Raw genomic sequence first — 27471 nt, forward strand, 5'->3', positions numbered from 1 at the left:
TCTTAGAATCCAATTCAGTCCATGATCTGAGTCCCCTCAGTTTATCATATTCACTGATTATTGTAAATTTAGGAAATCTGTTCCACACGCTGGCAATTGTCGTACGATCGGAAAAACCAACAAAATTTGAAAAGGGATGTTTCCTAGATCTCCTTATATTATTAAATAACCAATGGAACGTCACATTTTATGTCGGAGTAAAACTTAAATATAATTTATAGTTAAAAAACCGACCCTGTGGATGGCAACTATACCTTTTCTTTTTTCCTTTATAGACTGAGCCTGGCTCTTAGATTCGTTTTTATTACTGTACAAATTCAAAGGCGGATTTTCTGTGCCAGACAAAACTTTCTCACATAGTATGTGCAGTGAAAGGCTTCACTGCTAGAACTCCAACAGATCTTGTAATCAGCCCCTATTCTGAATCGACTTGAACCGAAAATGCAGTCAATGGAATTAATCGACAGACTCCCTACCTATACAGCAGGCACACGGTCTCACAATATTTTTTATATAATATAATAAATGAGAATTCTAAATTTTCTATAGTATCGACCGCCCTGTTGCCCTCTATGGTTCTGAGTATTGGCCGAATATAAAACACAATGAGCGGCGCCTCGCGAAAATGAAGACGAAGATGTTGCGTTGGACCAATAGCGTAACATATCATGATCACATCCGAAATGAAGATATCTGTGACCGATATGGGGTTGCATCGATCGGGGAAACATTCCGAGAGAGACGTCTTCGAATTAACGAGAATTTACTTGCCAAGATTGGTCTAAACATCGAAGTCGATAGGAAACGACCAAACGGCCGACCGAAACAATGATGGCTTGATAGGCTGGATGGTGATTTGAAATCCTCGCGACTGCATCCAGTTCAGGCTTTCGACTAGAACAAAGTAGCGGAGCCGATCAAGACGAGCCAACCCCACTTCTGAAAGGGGTAAATAATAAATGAAAATTTTATTTTTAAACTGTCCTCAATTCTCCCCATTAGCAACTATTCTTACCAGAACCGGGTCATTAATTTGAAGTTCACTCAGTTTTATTTTATTTTGCGCTTACAAACCATTTCAGAAGTATAAGCTCAAGCATTCCATATAAACACAGTTGTAGGATAAATAAAGTGAATCCGATGCTAATAAAAAAAAATTATACAATGAATTTGAATAAAAGAACGCTTTTCAGAATTTCACTTAGCAATAGAGTATGAAATGTTTTGCCCTAATCCCATAAGTGGTTAAGTGGTCATTTACGCAAAGGTAATTGAATTGTTAAGCGTCATAACCTACTTTGTTGTTATTTCTTTTTACACGTAATTTATTGAAAAATATGAAGAATATATTATCTGCAGTGTTTACAACAAATATCCCATTCAATGATTATTTGGTTTTATTTTAATGTTTTAAATGTACTGCAGTATGCATCAGACAACATCAAACCTGGAACTCAGGGTAGATATTAACAAAGAGTGAAAGTAGCTAAATATGGTTTTATAACATTTTTCCTATAAAAAAATCTCTCACATGAAATCGCATTCATTTCACTCCTTCATCCTTTCATAATTTTCGGTTATTTAAATGTTTTTCGGGTTATTGTATGTGTTTTTTGCTATTTTTCACTTTTTCTATTTTCACACGTAGAAAACGTTCATGTTTATGTTGAGTATCTACTTCAGTCAATCATTGCTGAATATGTGCAAATGTAGTTTAGAATGTGATGATTCTGTTTTTCATGCTTTACTAGCTTTGGAAAGTCCATTTGTTCACAACACTGGCTTCCTGCCTTCACTTGAACAGAAGTAAAAATGAACACATCGCAAAATTTTGATAAAGCCAGATGAGTAAAAAGTCAAATCCTTGGTCTCAATCGTCTTCAAATTAAATATTGACATTTAATGATAGATAAGTTTGTAGAGTATTTACAAAGTATTTATATACAGGATATGATTGTAAATGATAAAAATATTATTTTACATTTATTTTAGATTCGCAATCTACAACAATTTGATCCTTCCTTCGATTTGCTGAGTAAAGTGATTTTACAAAAACAGTTTTTATTACTTTTCCACTTGCTCTGTTCTAGTTTCTTCCCCTTATTTTGCTGCCATACCATATTTTAAACCACTATTGGCATACATTATTTACAGGACATTCATTCAATTACATTTCTCTTAAAGCTTTCGGTTTGCAGTTGAGCATAAATGGGTTCATATTTGTATGATTAAATGAAATATGACTCTACCGCTTCCATTGTTTCAAATTATTATTTGATTTGTTATTTCTTTCTCGTTGCTTATTCATAAGTGATTCAATATGATACCATCTTCCGATGAATTAATAAGAATGTATGCAAATGGATCCATAGATAACAAATTAATTTTCTTTGTTTTTAGTTCAAGTGTAGAAGACGATTGATCCAATCGCGCGTAATTTAAATAAAAGCTTACCATAATGGAGTCTGCTATGAGTAAATATATGGAGATTACATAAATACTGCTTTACAAAACTCTTTCCTTAAAAAAAATCCGGCATCTGTTCTTTGAAATATCTCATTGCATACCATCTCACTCCATCAGTTATTATGTGATACAAATGGTCTTACTTGTATTCGTGATCATTACCAGCATTACTCTTTTTGTTCTCAAATTATTGAAAATCACAAATAGCAATTGAATTAGAATAACTATACAAATGTAATAGTAATTATAAATATAAAGCTTATTGAAAATGTATGAAATTAGAAACATTGTTGTTGTTGCTGCTGTTATTATTCTTGTATTACGACTAATTTCTAAATGCGGCCATCAATCGCCTTCGGGTCCCTCAGAGAAATGCCCTCGTACATCTAATGCATTTGCCAATTGCAGTATAATGTGTGATAACGATGGATGTTCCAATAGTTCGTTAACTGGTAGTGGAGGTTCACAGCGTGGACGCATATGACGTCCACGAAAAGCTCGATGCAATCGAAGGACGACATCACAGAATACAAATCGTAAGATAAGAGTACGTAGGAAATCATCACCGAAGAATTGGACATACGATGGATCTGAAAACAAAATGGAAAGTATAAACTTTAAAGCCTGAACCATGATGATATTTTCCAATTAAAGTTAACGGTAATATTTTTCTTGTCTCGGGAAATTAAATAATAAACCTCTCTCAAGGCCAGCTCGGGAAACGGTTTTTATTTTTTGGGCGGTTCGGAATAGAGACTTAAACATTATTTTATCAATATTGACTGACGGTTTTGTCCAGGGTAGAGGTAACTCATCAGACTCTGCCTCACCAACGAGAGGTCCGTGAACCAAAAAACGTAAGAGTAAGTTGCTCTCCATTTGGTCCAGTCTAACATCAAGTAGACTTAGGATCCCTCATTATCCAAAACAATTATTTAATCATTGCGTAATTTATACAGTTGAGGACATAATTTTCATCATAAGTCAAATTTTTCTTGTTCTAGCCCACTCTAGCCACTGAGTTAGCTAGTTCGGGAATGTGAACCGGGTCCTTATCCTATCTCATTTGAAAGCTACGCGTCAACTCTCTCGCTCACCCCAAATCAATACTTATTTTAAGGAATTACATCCATATTCGACACTATCCTTCTCTTCAAGTTACAATAAGACTAATTTTCACCATATGCTTGGATCTTTTCCTAACAACCTTGAAAATTCCAGGATCACGAGCTATATCTGGTAATATTATATATTAAGCGCCAATACCTTGAATTTGGCAAATGGCCCTTCTTTGTACTCAATCATCACCAACGGCACAACAACCGATATCCGGTCTAGGGCTGCCGAGGTCCACCAATTCGATATCCCTAAAAAACTGTTTGGTGTCCTGACCTACGCCACTGCTCCATCTCAGGCAAGGTCTGCCTTGTCTTATTTTTCTACCATAGATATTGCCCTTATAGACTTTCCGGGCTGGATCATCCTCATCCATACGGATTAAGTGACCCGCTGACCGCAGCCAGTTGAGCCGGATTTTATCCATAACCAAACGGTCGCTCATAGATTTCGTCGTTATGTAGACTACGGAATCGGAGGATTCTTCTCTCGAAGGCGCGAAGGGTTCGCAGTTTTCTTTGCTAAAAACCCAAGTCTCCGAGGAATGCATGAGGACTGGTAAGATCATTGTTTTGTGCAGTAAGAGCTTTAACCTTATGATGAGACCTTTCGAGTGGAACAGTTTTTATAAGCTGAAATAGGCTCTATTGGCAGCCAGCAACCGTGCGCGGAATTCATCGTCATAGCAGCGGTTGTGATTTTCGACCCTAGATAGGAGAAATTTTCGATTCGATGTTCTTTGTTCTTTCGATTTTGGGTTTGACACTGACGTTGCCACCATGTAGTTCGTCTTGCTTTCATTAATGTGCAGCCCAAGATCTCGCGCCACCTGCTCGATCTGGATGAAGGCAGACTGTACATCTCGGTTTGTTGTTCCCAGCATGTCAATATCGTCATGGTAGGCCAGTAGATGGGTGGGCTTGAAGAGGATGGGGTGCCTCTCGCATTTACATCGGTATTGCGAATCACTTTCTCCCGGGCTAGGTTAAAGAAGACGCATGATAGGGCATCCCCTTGTCTTAGACCATTGTTGATGTTGAATGGTCTCTATAGTGATCCTGCTGCTTTTATCTGGCCTCGCACATTGGTCAGGGTCAGCCTAGTCAGTCTTATCAATTTCGTCGGGAAACCGAATACTCTCATGGCCGTGTACAGTTTTATCCTGGCTACGCAGTCATAGGCGGCTTTAAAGTCGATGAAAAGATGGTGCAACTGATGTCCATATTCCAACAGTCCAACAGAGAAAATCTGATCTGTTGCTTATTTGCCTGAAGTTAAGCCTTTTCAGTTGGTGTAATTGGTTGCCTCCATATTTAATCAATTCATCTGTAATTCCAGCGCTTCTTGCGACTTATGATTTTTAAGCCAATGAATTGCACGGACAGTTTCTTCTATGCTTGGTGGTGGCAGTATTTGTCAGTCGTCTTCAGTTGGCGGGACCTCCAACTCGCCGATATTTTGGTTGTTGAGTAGTTCGTTAACATACTCAACCCATCGCTCCAATATGCTCACTCTGTCAGAAATCAGATCTCCCTCTTTGTCTGTAAACCTTCTGCGCCTGATGCGGTTGCTCCCTGTAGCGTACCTGCTGGTTCTCCCAGACTTCTTTTTTCCATCTGTGAAGTCGTTTCTCCGCTCGACGGAGTTCGTGATAAGTCTCTGTGCGTGTCCGCGTTCTTTGAGAATGCAAGATTACTCGGTACGCAGCATTTTTCCGTTCTATTGCTAGCTTACATTCAGCGTCGACCCAGTCGTTCCGACTTTCCTTGCGGCTGGGGCCATGTAGGTCATTTGTTGATGCTTCACCTCCAGGACATATGTTAGCTTCTGTTATTACGGCATCCATTTTTCCATTATAGGTGTTACGGAGGGATGTGTTGTGAATGTCAGAGGAGATTGTAAGTGGTGTTGTAATTCGAACTCGGAGCACTATGCCAACGAGACAGTGATCCGAGTCTTTATTGGCCCCCCCTTATATGTTCTAACATTCATCAAGGCTGAAAGGTGCCAACGTTCGATCAGCACGTGATTAATTGTGTTGAAAGTGGTCCCATCTGGAGAGGCCCACGTATGTTTGTGGACCGCTTTCCACGCAAACTAAGTACTTCCAACAACCATTTCGTAGGACTGAATCTACTGCTTTGGTTAATTAATAAAGAGACATCCATGTTGGCGTAAGATTTCTTCGGGCTCATCCCTGAAGTCGCCTATTACTACGACGAGGATATCTTACGCATACTGGAAAATGTTCAGCTTTCTTGGAACACTTCTCATGGAGGGCGGATGTGTAAATTTTGAAGAGCATACCTCTGGGGCAGGCCATTATTTACCGAAGTTTGACGACCGCACATGAACAGTTACCTGTTGCACATGATTCTCTAAGTCCCTAAGATAATGTAAGGGAGGAGATTCATGTTTGACATCACGTTTATCAAAACCTTGCTGATGTCAATGGATACACCGTGGGCATGCTTTTCTGGCTTTTCTTGATATAGATGTGTAGAAGAAGCTGATTGAGGCATTGGGTGGTAGACCTGCGCCTCCTATAGGCGAAGCAGTTGTCGGGAAGAATGTGGTAGTCTTCGAGGTATTAATTAAGTCTAGGTTTCACCACGGAGTTTACAATCTTTCTGAGTTTATCCTTTCTTCAGAATCGGGACCAGTTCTCCGCAGGGATCTAGTTGAGCCAGATCTCATTCTAAAGTTCCTAAAACCTAAAAAAAGGTTTTAAAGCCGCACTCCACTAAGATTTCTGGATCGAATTCCTGTCATTCGGTTTAAAAGTAGAGAGTGAGATATGATTGTGAGCAGCCTATGATGCAGGTTAGATTATTCAATTCTATGCGCTCTGATTTAAATGACTTTTCTGCTTTTAATGAGATGGTGATTTGACATCTCTTCCGCTGGTGCGTTCCAGAGCCGGTTGGTCGAGACTGAATGTTCGGGGACAGAGCCGACAAGGTTCGAGGCATTGGATTTGGCATAATTTGCGAAGTTTAACAAGTCACATGGCAAAGGAAGTCCTAAAATGGTTCAACAGCTCGAACTGAAACGTGTAGCTGCCTTTAATATCATTAAAAGAAAGTATGTAGTTGTAAGATCCGCCGGAAGACTTTACAGCAAAATGGCCAATGCAAAATGACTAGAGAAATGCTAAGGCGTATTTCGACTAATAGTCGCCGTTTGTGATAATCGGTTTTTGGGGAAAAGATTTTGAGATTCCGATACGCTAGCATCAATATGTTGATTGAGGCTTTGGCACATGTCAGAGACAAAATCACAAGTGCAATCATATCAATTTTCAAGAATGAGTTAAAAAATATGTTGCTGATTGATTTTTTTCAAAAATGTGTTATTATGAAGTTTAAGGATTTCCTTTTCGTTGTTATTTTGTAATCAATATTGTAGAATATAATCTAATAATAATATATATTTTAAAAAGTACTCGGCCGCTCTTTAATAGAAGTGTTGTTCAAGCGTTATTGTACTTCAAATGTATGTTACATATTTCCCAATGTGTTACGCCCTGTCTCCTTGCAAGGGAGATGTTCTTCACCGACACGAATTCCCGAATGAGAAACCTTTCAGTGATGCAGATTGGAATTGATTCAGGTTATTAGCCGCGTCTCGAAAAGTCCGGACACAAGTTCAAGCAAGTGGCAGTATTTCGATAAAAGCAAGAAGCGGGGGTTTCGCATGGTTACTACTACGACTACAATACTACGATGAAACGCAGGAAAAATAGAAAGGAATTTAGCCTCCTATTGGTCATAAAAACAGAAAGGAAAGGAAATTTTGCGAAAAGATAGTTATTTCAGCTCTAAGGTATATATCAGAAGAAATTGCAGATGATCGTCTATCTCTGGGATATTCAATTGGAAAAAAATAGCAAGAGGCTGCTCCTCCCTGGTGGTGAACAACTTTATAGTTAGAAATACACATTATGAAGATCCTCAATGGTGCCTCCAGTAAAATTCAATATAATGCAATACCTCCCAAGAAAATAAAATAATCTGAGTGTAATTATGCGGTGTTTCCAACGATTAATTATTTGAAAAAATAAAAAATCTGATGAAGAGAACAAGCGGTTCCCGAAATATCGGTATTTGCAAGAATAAATATCTACACCAGGGAAAAAGAAAAAAGAAGTTTTTATTATTCCAAATAAAATAATTTGGAGAAGAAGACAGATTACATATTAAGAAACGATTTCAAACTAGAATGGTGCGTAAACGCATCATCACCATCCTCATTCTATATCTCCCACCAAACGTTAAGAATTCACTACTTTACCTATAAATCCAATTCCTTGTTCGATTTCATCAATACGACATCTCGTCACAAGCCTCGAAGCCTCCGTAACAAAACGATCCACATAACTTTGACATCGCTCCCAATGATGAATTGGTACATCACCCACATTGCAAACATAACAAAGAGCTGTTAATGGCGAGTGTAGGAACAGAGTAAATAACGAACCGTGATGCTGTACATCGACTGTAATCCGAGAAAAATAAATTTTCAATTTAAGAATTACTTCAACACAAAAGTAGTAAAGATACTCAAATACTTACTTTGAAAGGCTGATGGCACGTCTTGAGGTGACATGAGTACAACAAGTGGTTGCCCGAAATAACGTGGGATGTGTTGAAAAACGAATGAATTATCTGAGTCGATGATGATGAATAGCGGACGCCTTGTAAATGGATATAGATCACCCGGGTATAAACAATGTGGTTCCTTGTATGATTTCCCCCTACATGCTACTCCGCTGTCCATACCATCACGTTTAACACTGGTTGCCAGACCTCCCAGTTCATAACCATCTGCGAAAAGTGTTTTGTATAAATTCTAAGCTTATGTTTCATCATGTTTCGTGGCTTACTTGTTTAAATATAACTAAACAAAATATTTAATAATAAATAATTATAAGGTAAATCACCAAAAAAATTATAGTACTATTTGTACTATTCTATGAATCAACTTTAAATAATAATCAGCATTATATCGTATGTTGATTTTTCAACCTCATCCCCGGAGCAGGTAGAAAGTTTATGGAGGGGGAAGGACAGCCATCATATTTGAAAACCTATGGCCGCTCAAAGTGTATTTTTAATGACATCATGGTCCAGTTTGAATTTCCAACCCTACTCGTCAGGGGAGGAGGATGAGAAGATATGTAAAGGAAGGTCCCCCTTTCTAATCTCGTTAGGGCGGTTACTTCCTTAAAAAGCAATGAAGCCTAATAGTGAGGCTATTTTCATGTCAACATGGTAGAGTTTCATTTTGAAGTCTATCCCCGCAGGGGTAAAGGAGAGTGTGAAAGGAGACCCGGGAGCTCCTCCCTCTCGAACCCCGTTGAAAAATTGTGACGGCAACCCCGCTCAAAAGTTATGACGCACCCACGCAGTTAGGGAGGAGGTTGAAAGGCAAGGGATCGGTCCCCTATATAACCCGCCTTGCACATCATGCGATAATTGTCCTACCAATAAGCGAATTAAAGGTACACAAGTTATTCGTTTTTGAGGATCATAACTTTCAACGGAAACGCCAGTTTTTCAATGCTGCTAGAAAGAGGAACATTTTTCTTCATCCTACATACCCTCTTTTTCCTCCCTCTGGAAGCTGCGATTTTTCAAATGGGCTTGAGAGGGGTATCTCCTGCTCCTCCCTTCCTATCCTCCTTTACTTCTTGCAGTTGAAAGCTAAACCCAACCGTTTTGACATGAAGGGAGAGACCGCCACATATCCTCCCCATTCTTTCCCCTACATGGGATAGGATTCAAAATTCAAACTTTACTCAAATAATATAAGAAAAACCTACGCATAAGTTTTTAAGTGGGGGCGACCGCCACGAGTTTTCATTGGAACCTCCCCGCTTGCACGCTAAATATTGGCTCCTTTACTGGAGAGACCGCGGAACTCGTAAGAGCCCTTCGGAAAAAGCGCATTGATATTTGCGCTCTACAAGAAACCCAATAGTATGATGCCAAAAGCTACTACATAGAACGCGAATGTGGTAGACAGGCCTTAAACTTTTTTTGGTAGCCCACACATTCAATACGGTGTTGATATTGCCAACTTTGAGGATTTCCGTGATGCCATTAAAGAAGTAGAATGATTTGATGATCGGCTGATGAAGCTCACCATTATATCAGCCGATCCCACTATTCACTTCTTCACCGCGTTCGCACCACAGACAGGTCGACCTGATGCCGAGAAATATGTCTTCTGGCAACTTCTCGATTGTTACGTGATTGCTAATAACTGTACAATATCATCATTGCAGGCGACATTAACGGTCATTTGGGTGAAAAGGAAAACGGCAACAGATGCCCAGGGGGAAAAGGGTTTGGAGTATGCAATGGGGGTGGTGACCCTCTAGTCAATTCTGCGGATATCAATGACTTTGTAATTATGAATACATGGTTCATTAAACAATTGTCTCATTTTCCTACATTATATTGTGGAAACAGTAAAACACAAATCGACTATATTCTCATAAGATCCAATTTCGTTCCCTATGAGAAAATCGCTCCTCAGCATTGACCGTCAATTGCCGTCTTGCGAATCAACAGCATTAGGAACGCACTGGCCCGCGGTGCATTCAATGGTGGTGATTTCGTAAGAAGAAAGAACCCGGCTTTGGAATGACTATGTCCATGAAAAGAAACGCGTCTACCATAATTTTCTCAACGATTGGTAAATTTGCAAAAATGTCTTTCCGGTAAGCAAAGAAAGCGATTGCTGTCACCCGGGCAATTCATTACACTGATCTTTACGATAAACTGAACACTGAGGATCGCGAGAGAGAACTACATCGACCTGTCAAAAATTGACACCAGGGCATACAGGATATCGAATACTTCTGTTGAGTCAAGGATAAGAACGGTACTTTGCTTACCGACCGACGAGCCGCGACGGATAGATGGTGAGAATATTTCGAGCGGATTTCAACTGAAGAATTTGTCTCTCCACTTCCATAGCATTTCCGACATTTGGAGCAGTTCCACCTGCGAGATTCACTGAAATCGAGGCCGCAATAAAATGAACGAAATCGCGGGAAGCAACAGGACCTGACGACTTTGCATCTGACCTCTGGAAACCGGAGATCTGGATCCCATTACTGTGGTTCAGTGAATTTTTCAATTGGGAAGATAGAAAGTAGACCACAATCTGACTGACAAGAAAGTACCCCAGTTCCAATCTGGGAAAAGAAAAGTAGTCCAGTATTCCGATCCTGTTGTTGTCCCATTACATGAAAATTTTTGAACGCATTCTTCACAACCATACTCGCGAAATTTTTCATATAACCGTGAATCAAGCCGGGTTGGTTAAGAACTGCGATCCACGATCCGAAAAGTAAAGTTCGAAGCCCGCTTCGTGTAAGTAAGTAGCATGTCCAAAAATGGAATAATCTGAGATTGAATCTGAATAAAACTGAATCTGAATTTTTGACGACCGATCCCCATGAAACAGGTACTATTACTGTCAGTGTCAGCGACCTTCCCAGAACTGAGCAATTTAAATATTTGGGGTCAATGCTATTAGCCAATGGAGAACTACTTTAGGAAATTGCTTCACGCATTAACGCAACCCGGATGAAGTGGTGTTCCACAACTGGTGTTTTTTGTGATCGACGTATCAACGAACGTCTCAAATCTAAAATTTACTGCAATGTCATCAGCTCTGCCGTTCTCTATGGTTCTGATTGTTGGCCGACTATAAAAGATAATGAACAGGGTCTTGCGGTAATGGAGACGAAGATGTTGCGTTGGGGTAGTACTGATCACATCCGAAATGAGGATATCCGCGATTGATATGGGGTTGCACCAATGGGGTCATGTAATTCGCGCTAACGAGAATTCACTCGCCAAGATTGGTCCGGCTTGATATGCTGGATGAGGTTTCGAAAGTCTCGCAACTTTATCCAGATCAAGCCTTTGATAGGACAAAATGGCGGAATCGATCACGACGAGCCGACCCCGCTTGTGAATGGACAAAGGCCAAGTAAAAAAAGAATTGGTTTGCAAATTTCCAAAGCGGGAATTTTGAACTCAAGTCGTGCCTCTCTTTGGGCGACTTTTTAGCTGCACAAAGATCCTATGAAGGCTTTTTTGAAAGAATATTGCCGTTAAGCAACTCGGAAGTTGGAAGCAATGATGGAGAGGAATACCACGATTCTCCAATGACCTGCCTCAATGGAAGAAATTGAATGACTCTGAGTTTGACTTTCCTATGAACCGAACCAAAGCAAAAACAAAAGAGGCTTTAGTATCTGATCTCATCCACAGCAGTGGCAAACCAAGGAAACATACAATTTTGACAATACTTGCGTATGGGGAGGATTCGTGGTTATCCGCAAAAGATTTGTATTTTCTCAGCATTCAGTCCACATTTTAATAGAAAATTGATCAAAAGTAGCTTTTAGCGATGAATAATATTCGAGATAATTTTCTTGTAACTATTTTTTGCAATAGAATCATTTTTCAATTGAAAATCCTTTACCATGGTCATCTGTTACTGCACCAGAATTTTCTGGAAAAAATTTGGAGCACAAGCCTAAAAGCTGAATTTTTGAGAGACCTATTTTTAATTTCAAAGCTTTATACATAGGAAAGCGGCTTTAGATGAGTTCTTATGACTTATCAGCCTTTTTATTTCCGAGAATACTATGACATGCTCCTTTTTTTATTTCATTCAAACTTTCGATTATTCATAGTTAAACGTGAATTCTTCATACCTCTTCTTATTGGCGGGGATGAAACTTCTAGCTTTACGTCAGTTTTGTTCTAAGGTAAGTCTTTACCATCCTTATTCACTGCTGTGACGAAATTTTATGAGATCCAACAGATACGAAGCAAGTCTAGAAAATAAGTGTACTGGAGCTCTCACAGTTGTAGGGATAGTTTTTTGACATGTTGACAACACCACACATTTCAAAATGAGACCAACATACTAGTTGAAAACTCTTTGTCCTGGATCATTTGTTGTGAAAAATTTGGACATACATCGTATTTTTTTGAACCTTACAAATTGAGGACGGAGTTCCAGTTTCATATCGCTATCGCTTGCGCAACTTTACTACCATTTTACCAAATAATCAGCGCTTCATTCAATCCTTGAAACATTTTTTATAATCAGTGTTTTACTTGGTATGTCTACAGCCTTTGATTTTTCCACTGTCTCATCCATAGCGATTTTTTTAAATGATTGAAAAAAAGGAAACCATAAGGAGCCAAATCAGGTGAATTATGGTTGTTGCGAGTTTGATCAAAAATTTGCAACTAATGATGCCATTGTCTGACGATACATTATCGTGGTGCAAAATATATGAAATGTTGGCCCACAAATGCTTTCATTTTTGACGACGTGGCAACATCACAGAAAAAGACAACTTAATTCGGGTAAATAGGACACACACGGCCAATTCCGGGAAAGCGGTTCGTATAAATTTTGAGCAAGAATTACCAAGCTACCTGCTAGAAACATATAAATTAAAATTAATTTGAAAATGAAGTAGAATAAATTTTTGATTTTAAACAATTAAAATATTTAAATTATAATATATGATTATAAAAAAATATACCTAAACACAAAAAACGAAAGCAAATTTACAATCACACACAAAATATTTATATTTGAAGAATTTTCGCTTGCAAACCAGTGTTATTGCTCCATTTATTTTCAAATTTTTAAATCTTAAAATTACATAAATAAAACTTACAATCTTCTGGATGTTTTGTTGTCGAAAAACACCCATCCGCTGAAATATATAGTAATAATGCACCGCCTGGTGGTAATTCTTTAAATCCACTAGCTAAGAACACGAGAAGTTGACTAATTGAAGGCTTATACAAGAGATATTTGTGAGGATTGTCGCGATAATGCCGTCGATCACCATTTTCCATATAACCCTTTGAACCCGGTACACCATAGGGTGGCATCCGACTTGCTGCAGGACTTGCATCATGTCCTGCATGATGTGGGTGTGCCGTTTCAGTTGGTTCACGTTCCAGAGTTTGTAACATCCTGTAAAGTTTAGATAGGGTTAAATATTACTGACAATTTTGTTAAATTATAATTAGTAAAAGGAGCTCAACAAAAAAGCAAGTATCATTTATGGTGCTCAAATGAAAAACTATTCGTAGTTCGTGGAAGCAAACCTTTTTACTTTATAAGATAAAATCTCTATTCGCAAGTTAAAGGTTTGACAGACAGATTTGCTTCTAAAATCGTTAATAATGTCACACAGGTATTATGTGTAGCGGCTGTTATTTAATCTGTTTTGTTAAAAGTGTCAACCTGGGGAGGGGGTAGAGTTGTCCCTTTATGAAAAGTATCTTAAAAGTGCTACTCAAGTTATTTTCATCTATTGTCCTTACCTACTGCTTTGAACATTAGGATCTCCTTTGGAGTTTCTTGGGGGTATCCAAGATTCCCCTTTGGCTATCAAATCTAAGGATGCATTTACAATGCGCATGATGAAATCTCACTTATTGCAAGGATGAAGCTTACTTACTTACTCTATCTAGTTGACACTGACATCTTTGTCTTTTTTTACTTTATTGCCGTTGTAGTGAAAGTACACCTTTTTGCTATATTGTAAAGCTTCATCAAGATTGATCTCATCGGCTAATTAACAAGTGTAGCCATAATTACTGGTAGCCACGATATTGATTTAAAAATGAACGCATATCGAACTCTTTTCAAAGTTTGCTTCTAATTTATTGGACTCCTCGACTGCAGTACATTTTTAAGGTTTTGTGTAACTTATAATAATAATTTAATTCTTTAGTAATTGCTGCAAAACCCCCCTTAAGTTCATTGTAGCACCATAAAATTTTGGAGGGGTCAAAGTTGTTGCTTCTTTGCAAATTCAAGACTTTGAATGGCAATATCACCTGAATGTGGATATTCTTACAAAATATACGCATATATTACGTCTTACGTACTAATGGGACAAACGCACACTCTTTATAGAAAAAGTACACAAAACCTTTCATACCTGAAGCGTCCAGCTTCCGGTTTCCCGACTTGTTCTTGCATAGAGAAGCTATCCAATCCACAGATGTGGCAACAATTCAATATGTAATGTTTAAGATAGCTGGCAAAATAGCGGTTAAAGCTTAGGTTACCAATTAGAAAATCATCTGTTAATATTAACTTCCAAACATTGTTTTTGAATCAAAATTAAGTCATTTGTGTCTTATGAGTCAGAGCATAGTCTTGCTGGGAGTTCCACGCTAATTGGGGACCATTGATTTTTGCGAAGCCTTTTCACTTTCTTGGAATTGGCGGAAGGTTGACGAAGGTTGTCAATACATTCTCACGAAAACTCCTTAATGGGCGTAAGTAAATGTCCAGTGAGTTTGTACCAACGCCGTTCCAGGTAATCTTTTATGAACACTGAAGAATCAACTTACAAATTAGAAGATACACACTCTACACAAGTACGTACCGAAATATTTTACCTCATTCTGTTCAGGGATCATTACACCATTGCCTAAGGCCTAAGTAATCAAAGATCCTGATCCTTTCCACATATAGGAGATATTGCAATTTCTGAAACCTTCCGAGCCTTGTTATGAGTCATGCGTTGCTCTCTTAGGATCTTTTTGATAACTCGAGTGACTTGATGGGCTCGAAATGAGAAGTCTTTCTTTGATGTAACTGTAGATATTTGTGTGTGGCATCACCTCTTGCCCAGCCGCCGTCTGCTGATCTTAAAGGCGATTTACGCTAAACAGGCCTCCGGAGCCAGCCTGGAAGGCATTTCCGTGCGATGCTGGCGCTGCAGCTGACACTATCGTAAATGAACCCAACAACGACCGCCTGCAGAGCTTCTATGCACAAGGAAGCATCGAAACCGGACAAACATTCTATGTATTGGCGGAAATTGCAGAGCTCCGGAAGAAGTGTTACAGACTACACTGCTTAACACAACGTGTTTAAACGACCGGGAGGGGAGCGGGGAGCAGCGCAACAAACAGAAGCAAAAGTCATGGCTGACAGGACCTGGTCGACGAGATGAATGGGGACCTTTGGGAACTCGATTAAAAATGAGTAACCCGAAAAGTCTAGATTCTGCAGAAATCCTGTTTACTTAAGGCCCCGCAGATGGACCATATTGTATGGGTGCTATTCGCTGCGGCTCCCGTGCCGGTTGATGACAACAGCATGGAAGGCATGGAGGATTGCTGCTTTTTCTCTTTAAGAGAGTCCTATTTACGAAAAAGAGGAAAGCACCAGGAGCCGAGAGAGATTCTAGGCACACTAGACAGCACTTTCAATGTGTCGAGCTACTTACCTGTTGTGAGAAAAATCGAAGTAGTCATCCTGACTAAACAGAGAATCACGACCCTTCGTCCCATATCAATTGGCGAGTCGATAATAGAGCCGAATCCAACGGTTAAGTTGATTGGATTGACGCTTGTCTCAAAGATGAACTTTTTCGAGCAAACCAAAGCAGCGGCGAACAAAGGCTGCAACTGAATTTTCGACCTTAAGTCGGCTAATGACAAACATTGGAGGGCCACCTTAAAGAGGCAACGTTTTCTGATGAGTACAATGCAGCCTGTTCTACTTTACGGCGCAGAGGTATGGCTCGCGCAAGTACAGAAACGGAAAGCTTTGAGTCACTAAAGAGTGTAAAGCCATATACAAGCGCAAGGGAGAAGAATCACTGAAGAATCACTGCTTGTGACACGTTCTCCGAAAAAATGTTGGAGCCTTGAATCACACCGATTTTGCAGACCTTTTTCTCACATGTCAGCCGTCAAATAACTTCCATAACAGGCCGAATTGTCGGCCGAGCATCAGGTACGACTCGACATCGGCGGGATCAATGTCGCGACGAAAATCACGATTAAGTTAGTAAATGATAATCTTCCTTGGTAACAATACGATCATCAACCTTTTGAAGAATGCAATGGGTTACTAAGTTTGCTGAAAAATGAGTTTTCTCACAAATTTGTCAAAGATGACCATCGGCACGTCATTTGAGAATTAAGCTGTAAGCCACCACGAAATTCTCTCCGAAATCTTTTGCGTTCTGAACACAACAACACAACACAACAACTGAACACTAAAGTTGATTAAGGTCCGATAAGTATTCTGATTTCCCGGCTATGGATAGCAGACAGAAGTTACCGATACTCAAGACAGATCGCGAGTTCGAAAACTTCAGAGTTTGGTGGACCGAATCATAGGTACCTACACTGTAGAATCTTATGTAGAACACCTAGATATTCGTGATCCATGGAGCACTATATAGGGTGCATTCAGTGATACTTACTTATACGGGCTATATGCTTTCCGAGATTTCTGTTTGCACCTTGAAATTTGCGATTGTGGCCATGCGAAAAAAGCAGGGATGATGAGAGGGACTAGAAGGGGGTGAAAATTGTCTCAGTGATCCGGAGTAAAGACGTTAACCAAATTAAATTAAAGGGACCCTTATGAACTCTGGGCCCACATTTTTTCTCTTTAATCTTGATATTTTGATCGGTCCGCTCAATGCAGAAATTGTGGGGTAAAGGTTTTATTAGCAATGAGTACCATACGACCTTCTGTGGAAAAGAACATTACATGGTTTCTGCTAGCGCTAAATACTCAGGAAATTAATGCGGCCTCAACCTTCCAAGAGTTTTTAGCGATTTCCGTACCTAGACTATTTCCAAAGTGGACTTTATAAGAATCTTTGTAAACCATTTGTATGAGACAGTCTTTTATTAATTATGATAGGCACCGTATATATGTCAAGCTGCACCGTCCTTAAAAGTCATATTTTAACAGAGTTTGAAAACATGCTTCGTTAGCCTGCTCTCTGACGCCCGTGAATGACAAGAGAAAATTCAACGACCTGCAGTCCGTTGTAAAGTTTTCCGCAGTTGCGCAGGGTATTGGGGCTGATTCCATTGTGAAACTAAAATTTCTTAGCGCTACGTTGGTTCAAATCATGTCTTAGCACTTCAATGAGGATTCCCTACATTTCCCACATTCCAACTAGGGAAATAGCCGAGGAGAAACCTCTACCTCCAATGAGGTCGTCAAGGCGCTGAAAATTTAGTTAAGGTGCGAAAGGAAAACTGATTTATAAAAAGAGAACAAGCTTATGAAGACGTGTAAAGAAACCTCGAGTAAGTGGTATAGTGGAGTGAGGCAGACCCTTAAAACACGGGTGGGTTTCTAGAGGTTTCTGATCGGACCAGAGAAAAACCTTCCTACCAGGTCGTCTCCTCGGAGTTATTGTATGTTGAACCCTAAGGACTATTAGTGGGGCGTTGATCTACATTCTCTTTAGTCTTTGTCTTGTTCGTTTCGGAGCCAACTTGAATAAATCAAGTTCGCCATTTGTTTAGATCGTAAGCTTAGTCCGAGTGAATCCAAGGGATTCTGTGAGATCACGCCATCGCTATTTTGGTCGGCCCTTGGGTTGCCCAAAGACTATTGATGCTAGTCTTAGTAGCAAGTAATCATCAGTAGGGATTATATGACTATGAATATACCATCAAAGTTGATTATCTCACAACTTATCCAAGATGGGTGAAATACCATATCCTTCACGTCCATTGATTTGGGAAGCGCTGGTACATTTGACGAATTCCTTTGCGGCTTTCTCTTCAATGAAGTTATGAATATGCTATTCGTAAAGCTTGGAATCTTTCATTATAGTTCAATAGTGATATCAACTGTGATGACTGCACTGACTGACCTTCAACTCGAAGTCTCGAAAATTCGATAGAGACTTCATTACCGCATTGTTGATTACAGTTCTGGCGGGAGAGGGCCAAATAAGGTAGGGGACAAATAATATTCTCAGCGCCATTCTACTATCTACTTTAGAAGTTTGCCTTGCTAGCCCACGCAATTACCTCAATAAAAATTCGGACTGTATATATATATTGGTTTAATTACATTTGAGCTTCAGGACCTTTGCCAAACTCATAACTATGACAGAATATTTACAAGAAAATTGCAATAAATTTCAACCTACCTGAACATATCCATTGTTAACTCTGAAAATTTCGCTTGTTCACACGCTGATCCCACGATGAGAATCTCTTGCAAACTCAGTGTCATATGAGGTGACCGCTCACACGGCGGCGTCGTCAGCGGCGATAGCCTGGAACCGGAACCACTGGTGGTCAATTTGTGGAGTCAACCTATTCAAATTAGTGCACCCATGGCCCGTGCTTTCAAATGGGGCGATTTGTGTAATGATGTGAAATGTGTATGTGATGATAATGGATCCATTCGGGTTTGAATTGGAGTAAGGTTTTCGGGGTGTTTTAAGGAAGGGATATTTCTTTGCAGATATATCGGTTTGGAAGTTGGCTCTTTGAAATTATGTTTAAGAAATCTTCGAAATTCCAATCGGCGGTTGAAAAAGATACCCTAAAAAGAATTTCAAAGAACCAAGATCCGAGCGTTTCACGAAACTTCGTAGAAGAAAAAGAGTTTCCTCATGGTACTGACAAATTTCTTTATTCCATCTGCAATGAAAACTCCTTCTTTTGGGTAGGTTACTATAGGATAGTTAAACAGGACTTGGTAAAATAAAGCTGAAGGACCACAGATGTAACTTATAATATTCAAGATAAAATTATGTATGTTTGTGAGCTAGAAAGTAAAGCTTAAATGTGTTGTGTTATGTTAAAATGCGACTGGCAATGGCAATGATCTCTGATACATTTACAGATAGGGCAAGTGAGCTAATAAATAAGAACAGAAAATATACTCGAAACCATATGATACAAAAATAGATAATCAGCCTAAAATCAACGTTTGTTTTTCGACAAAATAAAATATTTCGTAAAACAATATTAAATTTACGGTGGCAAGATACTCTAAGAGGAGCAATTGTTTGAAGAATGTTGAAAAGTATGCTAAAGAAGCGACTAATGAATTTCGAATGATATCAAATGGACAAATGAAAAACGGGCCAATTCTTATTTGATACAAATATTATTAATATTATTATCAATATTTATTAATACGTTACTCGAATATATATGAATATATTTCACGTACATTTAGAAAACGTATATGAAACATCTAAAGCAAAGTATAGGATACATTGACTTAAAATTAAATTGCTTCAGCGTTGCTAGCAGCAGACATTACGAATAAACGATTAGACTTGGAAAAATAGATACTTATAGTAAGATAAAGGAAAACACACGATAAAAAAGAGTAGAAATTCTTAATAAAATTTTATTAGAAGAAACCTTAAAAGTAGACTGGAAAATTAGAATATTTAATAATTGAAATTAAGTCAATAAAAACTTTATCATCCCTTTTCCTATATTCACTAACAAACGTCTAAGCCCTAAATTTTGTTAAGATCACATTGCTATAACTTCTCAACCAGCTAATAGTCATCTACCCCACATTCAAGCTACCAATTTTTTTCCGAATAGTCGACTAGAGCCCGCTTATAATGTTAAAATAAAGTCAACTTATTTAACTCACGATGCTGCCCATATATTTATACTCAAGATTTTGGAAAACTACGGACTAGTCGAGTCAATACTTGCTGGAACTAACTTTATTTTCGGCATAGTTGCCTTAAAAGTTCCACACACTAAATCTAATCTGGAAAAATTCACAACAACACACAAAACACCTTTCCTAAGATCGTGGAATAAAATTGGCTCATTTTTTGCACATTACTAAGAGTCCAGCATATCAACTACATCTACTCAAACAGATCCACTGATTCAATCCCCCAAAACAACTTCGTCAACCCAATATGTTTGCAATGTTCATGAAACAGACAAGGAGCAAAAATCCCGGCCATAATCCTTAAAACATAATACGTATCCATCAGCCCTTTTCTTTCAACATTATTCAACCATTGCTTATAGAATGATCATTTCCCTTCAAACTGAAAGTGTGCTCAGATCACACTCATCCCAAAGAAGTACGAAAAACGGGCTGATCTGATTATGCTTCAGGCTAGGGTTGCATAATTCCATAAGTCCTCTAACGACCTCTCCACAGAGGAAGCTAGAAACCATATTCGGACGGGCTAAGAGTGTATAGAGGCGAGCTGGGAGTAGGTTTATCCATCGGACCTTCCTTGCCTGCTAGTTATGTTTCAAGAGCATGTCAATCTAGCGAGGGATAAAATGTAGCAACAATTCGCGGACCCCAAGCAAAGGTGGAACAGCATACACTGAGCGCTGCGTGGTCAATAGGGAGCTTGGGGTCTATGCGTATCTGAATATCTCGAGTACCTTCAATTTTAAGTAAGACCCTCTCCTTGGTGACCAAACTAGCTAAGGTGAGCAACATTTCGTTAGGTTTCGATGACATGTTGTAGCAATGGCAGATGTTATTCATATGCTGAACGCGTTATCTCCACTATAGGGTAGTTAGTGTATGACCATCAAATTATGATCTCTTTTGACGGGTTCCAAACGAGAGCAAGGATCATACGCCAACATTTTCAAAACGCTGAAAGCGAGTTTGAGGAAAAATGTTAGCACACCAGATGACTCCAACAAGTAGACCTTAAGTTGGAGCTCTTAAGTGAAGCAGCCGCACAGCGAATGTTAGAGGATGTTTTCCAACAAGATACTTGCAAATGCTGCCACAGTGTTTCCTCATAAAAAAAAACAGCTAAAGGCAAATGATGGTCCTGTTCATTGAACATGCGGTGCTTCTAGTTAATGGAAGCGAACTGTAAATATGTGGAAAAATTGGGGACAATAAGGCCCCAAGTTACAAAGGCATTCCTAACAAAGCTTTGAAGCTACCAGTGGCAACTAGGCCCAGCCTGTTTGTCAAATCTTTAGAAGCAAATCCACTAGTTGGATACTGTGTTTAAGGTGATGGAGAGAGTCATCTACAACAGACTGGTGCTCATCATCACCTGTAGGTTGATAGTCATAGCAGGCTTTGTCCTAATCTGATTATCAAATAATCAAGTATGATAATTGGCGAAACTAAACTGAGCTGTGAAAGAGCACCTGAGTCAAATCAAGGTAATAATCTCGGGCGAGCGCAATGCTGACCACATTGCCTCCTTTACGGTACTGTAATCCTGTAGTATACCGTTACGGTGATCCAATTGGATTGTTGCGCTAACGAGTATTATTATTAAATTAAGCTTAGAAGGGCAGCTAGAGTATGAGTGCTAAAGCGCATCTGATAATTCTGACGGTTTGCAGCGCTTAATAATTACATAAGATGGAATAGCACTGACGGTAGCAAGCATGATCATAATCGCGCAAAAAATTAAGTTCCTATGTCAAATTAGACATATAAATGCAAACACGGAACACAGAACCTGGGTAAATACCTAAGTTATATGAAGACCAACTATGATAGTCATTACTCTGGAGAAGTTAGGAGTAATATCGAAAGTAATTTAAAGTAGAACGTAGTTCAAAAAAGAAGCCTTATTCGAGTCAAAAATTGAAGAATTTAATGAAAAGAAATAAGATTTTTCTACTTATTTTTTTTTGTTTTTTTTTCAAAGGAAAAGCGAATACGAGAACGGTCCCAAAATGTGATAAATATCACGCATAACCGATAAGGTAGGGGATGTCTACAGTAGAGTAAACCTTTCGAAATGAGGAATATTTTGCGGCCTAGAGAGAATATAAGGGCATCATCATGATTTTTTTCAGGTTTTTAGCTGAGTAATTTCTGATAATGAGATCTACACCTAAGTGCGAACTTTTCAGCCTTTATTCTCTACCCTTGAAAACTAACGTCAAAATTAAGACCTGCTGGTACTAATCGAAACCTCTCATTTGATACCCTAAATAGCCATGTTTAGTAAAAGAAAATTTCGCACCTGCCTTTTACACATTTGGAGATCTCCCCTTAAACACAACGTAACACGATTTCATACATTGCTTGTGTAGGGGTTCTCACTTTCACCCTTCCTATCAAAATTCATGTCAATAAGTGCTAATTTCAAGGATTTTTATTTAGAAGAACTACAAGCATCGGAACAATAACTATTTCGAGGAAAGTGTTTGCGATAGAAAGGCGGGCGGACGAAAAGGATGATATACAGGCAGATGCCTGGGAATAGGTACACCCTTTCCTGCGGATAAGGAAAGTCTCGGTCGTGCGAATGACCATGCAAATGTACGAATATAGAGAGGTGCATACATGGGCATCTTTAAGCGGGTAAGCGTCAGAACAACATCTACCACTGACGCAAGCTGGTACAAAAATAATCATTATCATCTTGTATGCGAACTTCATACCCGTACGTTTCAATGGCTGCCTATGTTCCTCTCCAAATAAGCGATGTGGCGATCCGGGTAGAATTGTACCGGTTAATTTCCTTCGGAGTTCAGAATCCAAAACACCACTTTGTTGCAATCCTGAACCGGATACCTATTATTACCAAAAGCATAAAGCGACCCACCCAAACAAGCCCTAAAGTGGAAAGTAGTAGAGAGTATAAGGAGGCGGAGAGAAATGAACGAGAATATTTTAGCAAAGCTTCCAACACAAGAAAAGAACAGAACCTTCAAAGAACCTGCACCGGGCGAGTGTTTACGACGGTTTGAACTTTTTGAGTAACAGTGCTGGTTACTTTCTACGTGCAACACAGAAAAAACTTGCACAGAGCATTCTCACTTAATGTTGATGTTGAGCTAACTGCATTTCTACTCTGGCGCTCTTAATGTATTGAGTGACATCATCGGCGGAAACCACGCTTCCTAGATAACATTGTCAACGCCTTCGATGATCTGCCATTCATTGACAGCTTTGGTTTTGTTGGTGTTTATCTTCACTCCGACTCTATTTGCCTCTCTTTCCAAATGTAGGGCCATTTTGCCAAGATCTGACTCAGTAAGAGAGTAAACAACAAGTCAACATGTTTAAGGAAAGATTTCATAGTCTATCGAAATCCTCCCTGTCCTCAGGACAAAGCAACATGAGGAACGTCACCGCTAACAAGACGGAATAACAATGATGGTAAGCCGCTACCCTGGTGGACTCCACTTTGCAACTCAAACACCTCCTAGAATTTACCTTGATGCAGCACATGACACCATATTTCGCTCTGATAATAGTTTTAGTTTCTCCAGAATACTCCTGCCGCGTAGACCATATGAAATACACTTCCGATTCACACCATCGAACGGCTTCTTGAAATCGATGAAGTATAGGTGGAGCGATGATCTTAACTCCAACACTGTCCCAAAAACATCCGAAAGGTGTTAATATAGTAGGTACAAGAGAATCCAGAGTGGAAACTAGCCTGCTTTCTATAAATCAAGCTTGGCAAGATCAAGTATGGCAGTTGATGAAGTCTTAGAAGAGCTAACAAATATTCGAATACAGGTCCAGGGTTATGCTGATGTCATTGTTTTCATTTGTATATGATAGAATCCAAACTGGACTAAGAATTACTAGGACCTCGTGCAAGAAAGCGGAGCTGCGCATCAATTTAACCAAGACCGCCATAGTACCATTCACTAAGGCGAACAAACTTGGTCACCTGAGAGCCATTAAATTACATCGCATTACATTAAACGAGAAACAGATGTCAAATATTTAGGAAACTAAAAACTACTTTAGAAGACACACGTCGGGAGCATGTTTCAGATAGCTGTCAAGGTCCTGATGACTTTTATATCCATAGGAGAGAAAAAATTAGCGATGCTCCACGCAAACATTGAAGATTTATATTCTTTCCAGGCGGTATTCCAAATTACTGATACCAAGGGGTAGGATGACAATGAGGTCGCATTTCGACTAGGAGTTTGAAACAGGTTGGAATAATAAGGTAAACTATAAAGCGTGGCAATGGCCTACGGCTTAAACCAGCTGTTGACCTGGTGCATTGACGGGTCCCTCATTAAAGGTGGTTAACTTAAAATAGTCATCTGAACATTTCCAAGCAACCCTGCTCATTCCATATTTCATTATGCTCCCAAATATAATTCTTCTGATCGTTACTGTCGTCGGCCAATTTCTTCACATTCCTATCGAAAATGATTACTACGCTAAACGCTAATTATGATCACTACGTCTAAGCAAAGCCTACCAAGCGCGATAGATGGCATCAATTGCGCATTTACTTATGAAACTGCTCCTGCAACAACCCATACCTACAAAATTGTTTTACCCAACTTTACTTTCAGAAATCTCAGAATAAACGTAACTAAACCTATTCAACTCTAACTAATACTCGGCACCCACTCTGCAATCTCCAAAACCAGCCTAAAATTAAATCAGCCGAAAATATGTAATTAAAAAAATAAAATTATTTTAATTTGATAATTATGTTGCCTTGATTTTGTCTGAGAATGGTGTAATTGGCCGAAATGTATAAATTAAACAAATTTATCGGCTGATTTAATCAACTGTTGAAATCTAACTTGTGTACTTAACCCTAGTATAGTATTTCTGTAGCGATTGCAAACAGTCTGGAAGTTCAACCGTACTGATGATTCCAAATGCCACATTCAATACAATTGTCCTTCCGCGCACTGCTTTCAAACGTAAAATTCACCATAAGAAAGCACGGGCTTGAAGCTACTCTACAGAAAAACCAGAATTTTCCTCACCTGTGTGAAAGTACAATGGGATTCGAGTCCGCATGCAGAACCGCAACAGCTGCTTCAGCCTTAATAAATCCTTTAATTTCGTCTAATACTAGTGACCATTCTAAATGATCTTCAGGTTCATATCTGCAACAAGAAAGGATATTTTCATCACACAAAATTTCACTAGTTTTCCTATTGAGCCTTACGTTGTTGTATATTCCTGTATTTGTTTCTCTAACTCCGCTACCAGTTCTCGAACTAATTTCATCTTTTTCAAAAGCAGACACACCACTATAAATCGTGCATAATATCTCAATTTCTTAACCATCAGATCGGGTCGATCCTCCTTTATAGCACGTGAATAATAAGCTCGACCACGAATTGCGGCATAAAATTGATACGCTTCATTTAAATAATTAGTTTCACTTGTTCTAAGGCTGGAATCGGAAGAAAAATTCCATTTTAGAATTTACATCATATGTTACCATATATAGATAAAAATTTTCACTTATATCTGAAGAAATCATTATTCTAAGGCAAAAGTGCCAGGATAAAAAGAACAGTACCGACGATTTTTGGGAGTAGGCAAGCGGACTCCCAGCCGTCAATATCCAGCGACCGCAGTGCGTTAGTAGTGGGGAACTTGGCTACTTTGGGACCTAATGCTACAAGAGATCTTATAGGAGTAGAAATGAGATCTACACCGGACCTTGCGAGGTCATCACTGAAGAAAACATTGCCCCTAGGCAGTCAAGATTCGTCGCGGAACTCAGAAAGGAACGTGGATAGTCCCCGGATTGACCCGGATTACCGATGCTGCAAAAGACGAGCATGGAAGGAAGCAAACTGTAACAGCGTTTGTTTCGCTGTACTCTGTGATTTCATCAAGGAGAAGGGGAATATCCACCAAAATAGCAGGTTTCTGATACGTGGCAATAAGTTTTCCTACATTAGAGCGGTGGAGGAGAAAAACATCCAAGCGTCAAGTAATCACGCGGGAGATACAAGTGACTCCTCCTCTAAATAAGGTAGATGAGAACCCGAAGTGAACCCTTTGGTGCTCAGTAAGCAGCCAAGAAGAAAAAGGCCTCTTCGCCGAAGAAAGCTGCGCCGGTGGGTAGTTCGTCCAATATGGCCCCAGCTTTGACAAAAGGGGGAGAGTGTACAGCTCATTAACCGGAATAATGGACAAAATTGGGCAGCAAAAAATGCAGAAGGAAAAAAAGAAAATTCGTCCAAAAATAATAATTATTTCCAAGAAAAGAGATATGTCTTGCGCCAATATTCTTGAGAAAGTCAAAGCCAATCCAGAATTGACAGACCTGGCCGGCAGTGTGAGTCGTAGTAGGCGTACGCAGAAGGGGGATCTGATGGTGGAGCTGAACAAATACACTGAGAAGACAGCGGATATTTTTCACGGTCAGATGGAGAAGGTGAGCAAGCTGAAGTAAAAGCTCGACCATAACAGATAGTAATCGAGTGCAAAAACCTAGATGAGGTCACATCACGAGAGGATATCTGTGCTAAGGGAACAATTCAACCTTAGCGCAATAGAAGAAAATGCCATAAAGGGAATGAAGAAGGCGTATAGAGGTACATAGACCGCTATCATTAGCTTGCGGTTGAGTTGGGTCGTGTGCCGAATTAAGGAGCAAGTATCTCTCAAGGGATGCTTTAGATGCCTCGACTTCGGTCACTTTGCAGCAGCACGTACTAGTGAGCACGATAGGTCGGGAAGGTGCAAGAAATGTGGAGATAAAGGCCATCTTATTAAAGACTGCACTGGAGATCTGCGATGCATATTGTGCAGAGAGAAAAAGGGACTAGACAATCGGACGTTGCAGGTCAGTACCCGGCATACAGGAGGGAACTGAATTGTAGGCATAAATGAGGTGCAAATCAACCTCAACCGCTGCGAAGCAGCTGAAGGCTTGCTGTCGTAAACCATTCGAGAGTCGAATGTGAACGTGGCGGTAATCTATGAACCTTACTAAAATTATGTTAGGGCTACGTGGGTAAAAAATTCATCTGGAAACGCAGCGATATGAGTATGCGGACAGCAAGTCATTCAAGAAACAATGGTTTTGTAAGGGCAAAAGTCACCGTCGTCCATATCTACAACTGTTATGCTCCTCTTTGCGCAATATGAGGAGATACTGGACGGCTTTGTGTTGGATGCCAGAGACCACAACCGCAAAATCATTGCCAGCGATTTGGACTCATGGATCTTAGACTGGAGAAATAGAGTCACGAACACCAGGGGCCAAATCCTGCTTGAAACCTTCGTGAAGTTGGACAGCGTACTAGCCAATGTTGGATTCGTGCCCACCTTCCGAGGCAGAGGGCTAGGCTCAATCGT

General features: G+C 39.5%; 1 protein-coding gene across 13 annotated transcripts in view; it reads right to left on the minus strand.

Annotated features, from left to right (window-relative positions):
- Positions 1-771: 771 nt before the first annotated feature.
- Positions 772-27471, minus strand: part of LOC119648147 (protein SCAI) — a 68540-nt gene continuing 41840 nt past the window's right edge. For 10 of the 13 annotated variants that reach the window (XM_038049704.1, XM_038049713.1, XM_038049714.1 and 7 more), the window contains exons 4-10: positions 25319-25549; positions 25134-25256; positions 18581-18724; positions 13310-13614; positions 8157-8408; positions 7876-8079; positions 772-3056 (exon numbers count right to left, since the gene is read on the minus strand). In XM_038049704.1, the coding sequence (XP_037905632.1) occupies positions 2812-3056; positions 7876-8079; positions 8157-8408; positions 13310-13614; positions 18581-18724; positions 25134-25256; positions 25319-25549 (1504 nt within the window). In that variant the 3' untranslated portion in view covers positions 772-2811. The remainder of the gene's footprint in view (positions 3057-7875; positions 8080-8156; positions 8409-13309; positions 13615-18580; positions 18725-25133; positions 25257-25318; positions 25550-27471) is intronic. The other 3 variants (XM_038049715.1, XM_038049717.1, XM_038049716.1) reach the window with 3 other exon arrangements.

The sequence above is a fragment of the Hermetia illucens genome, chromosome 2 (genome assembly GCF_905115235.1).
Source record: "Hermetia illucens chromosome 2, iHerIll2.2.curated.20191125, whole genome shotgun sequence".
Taxonomy (NCBI): Eukaryota; Metazoa; Arthropoda; class Insecta; order Diptera; family Stratiomyidae; genus Hermetia; species Hermetia illucens.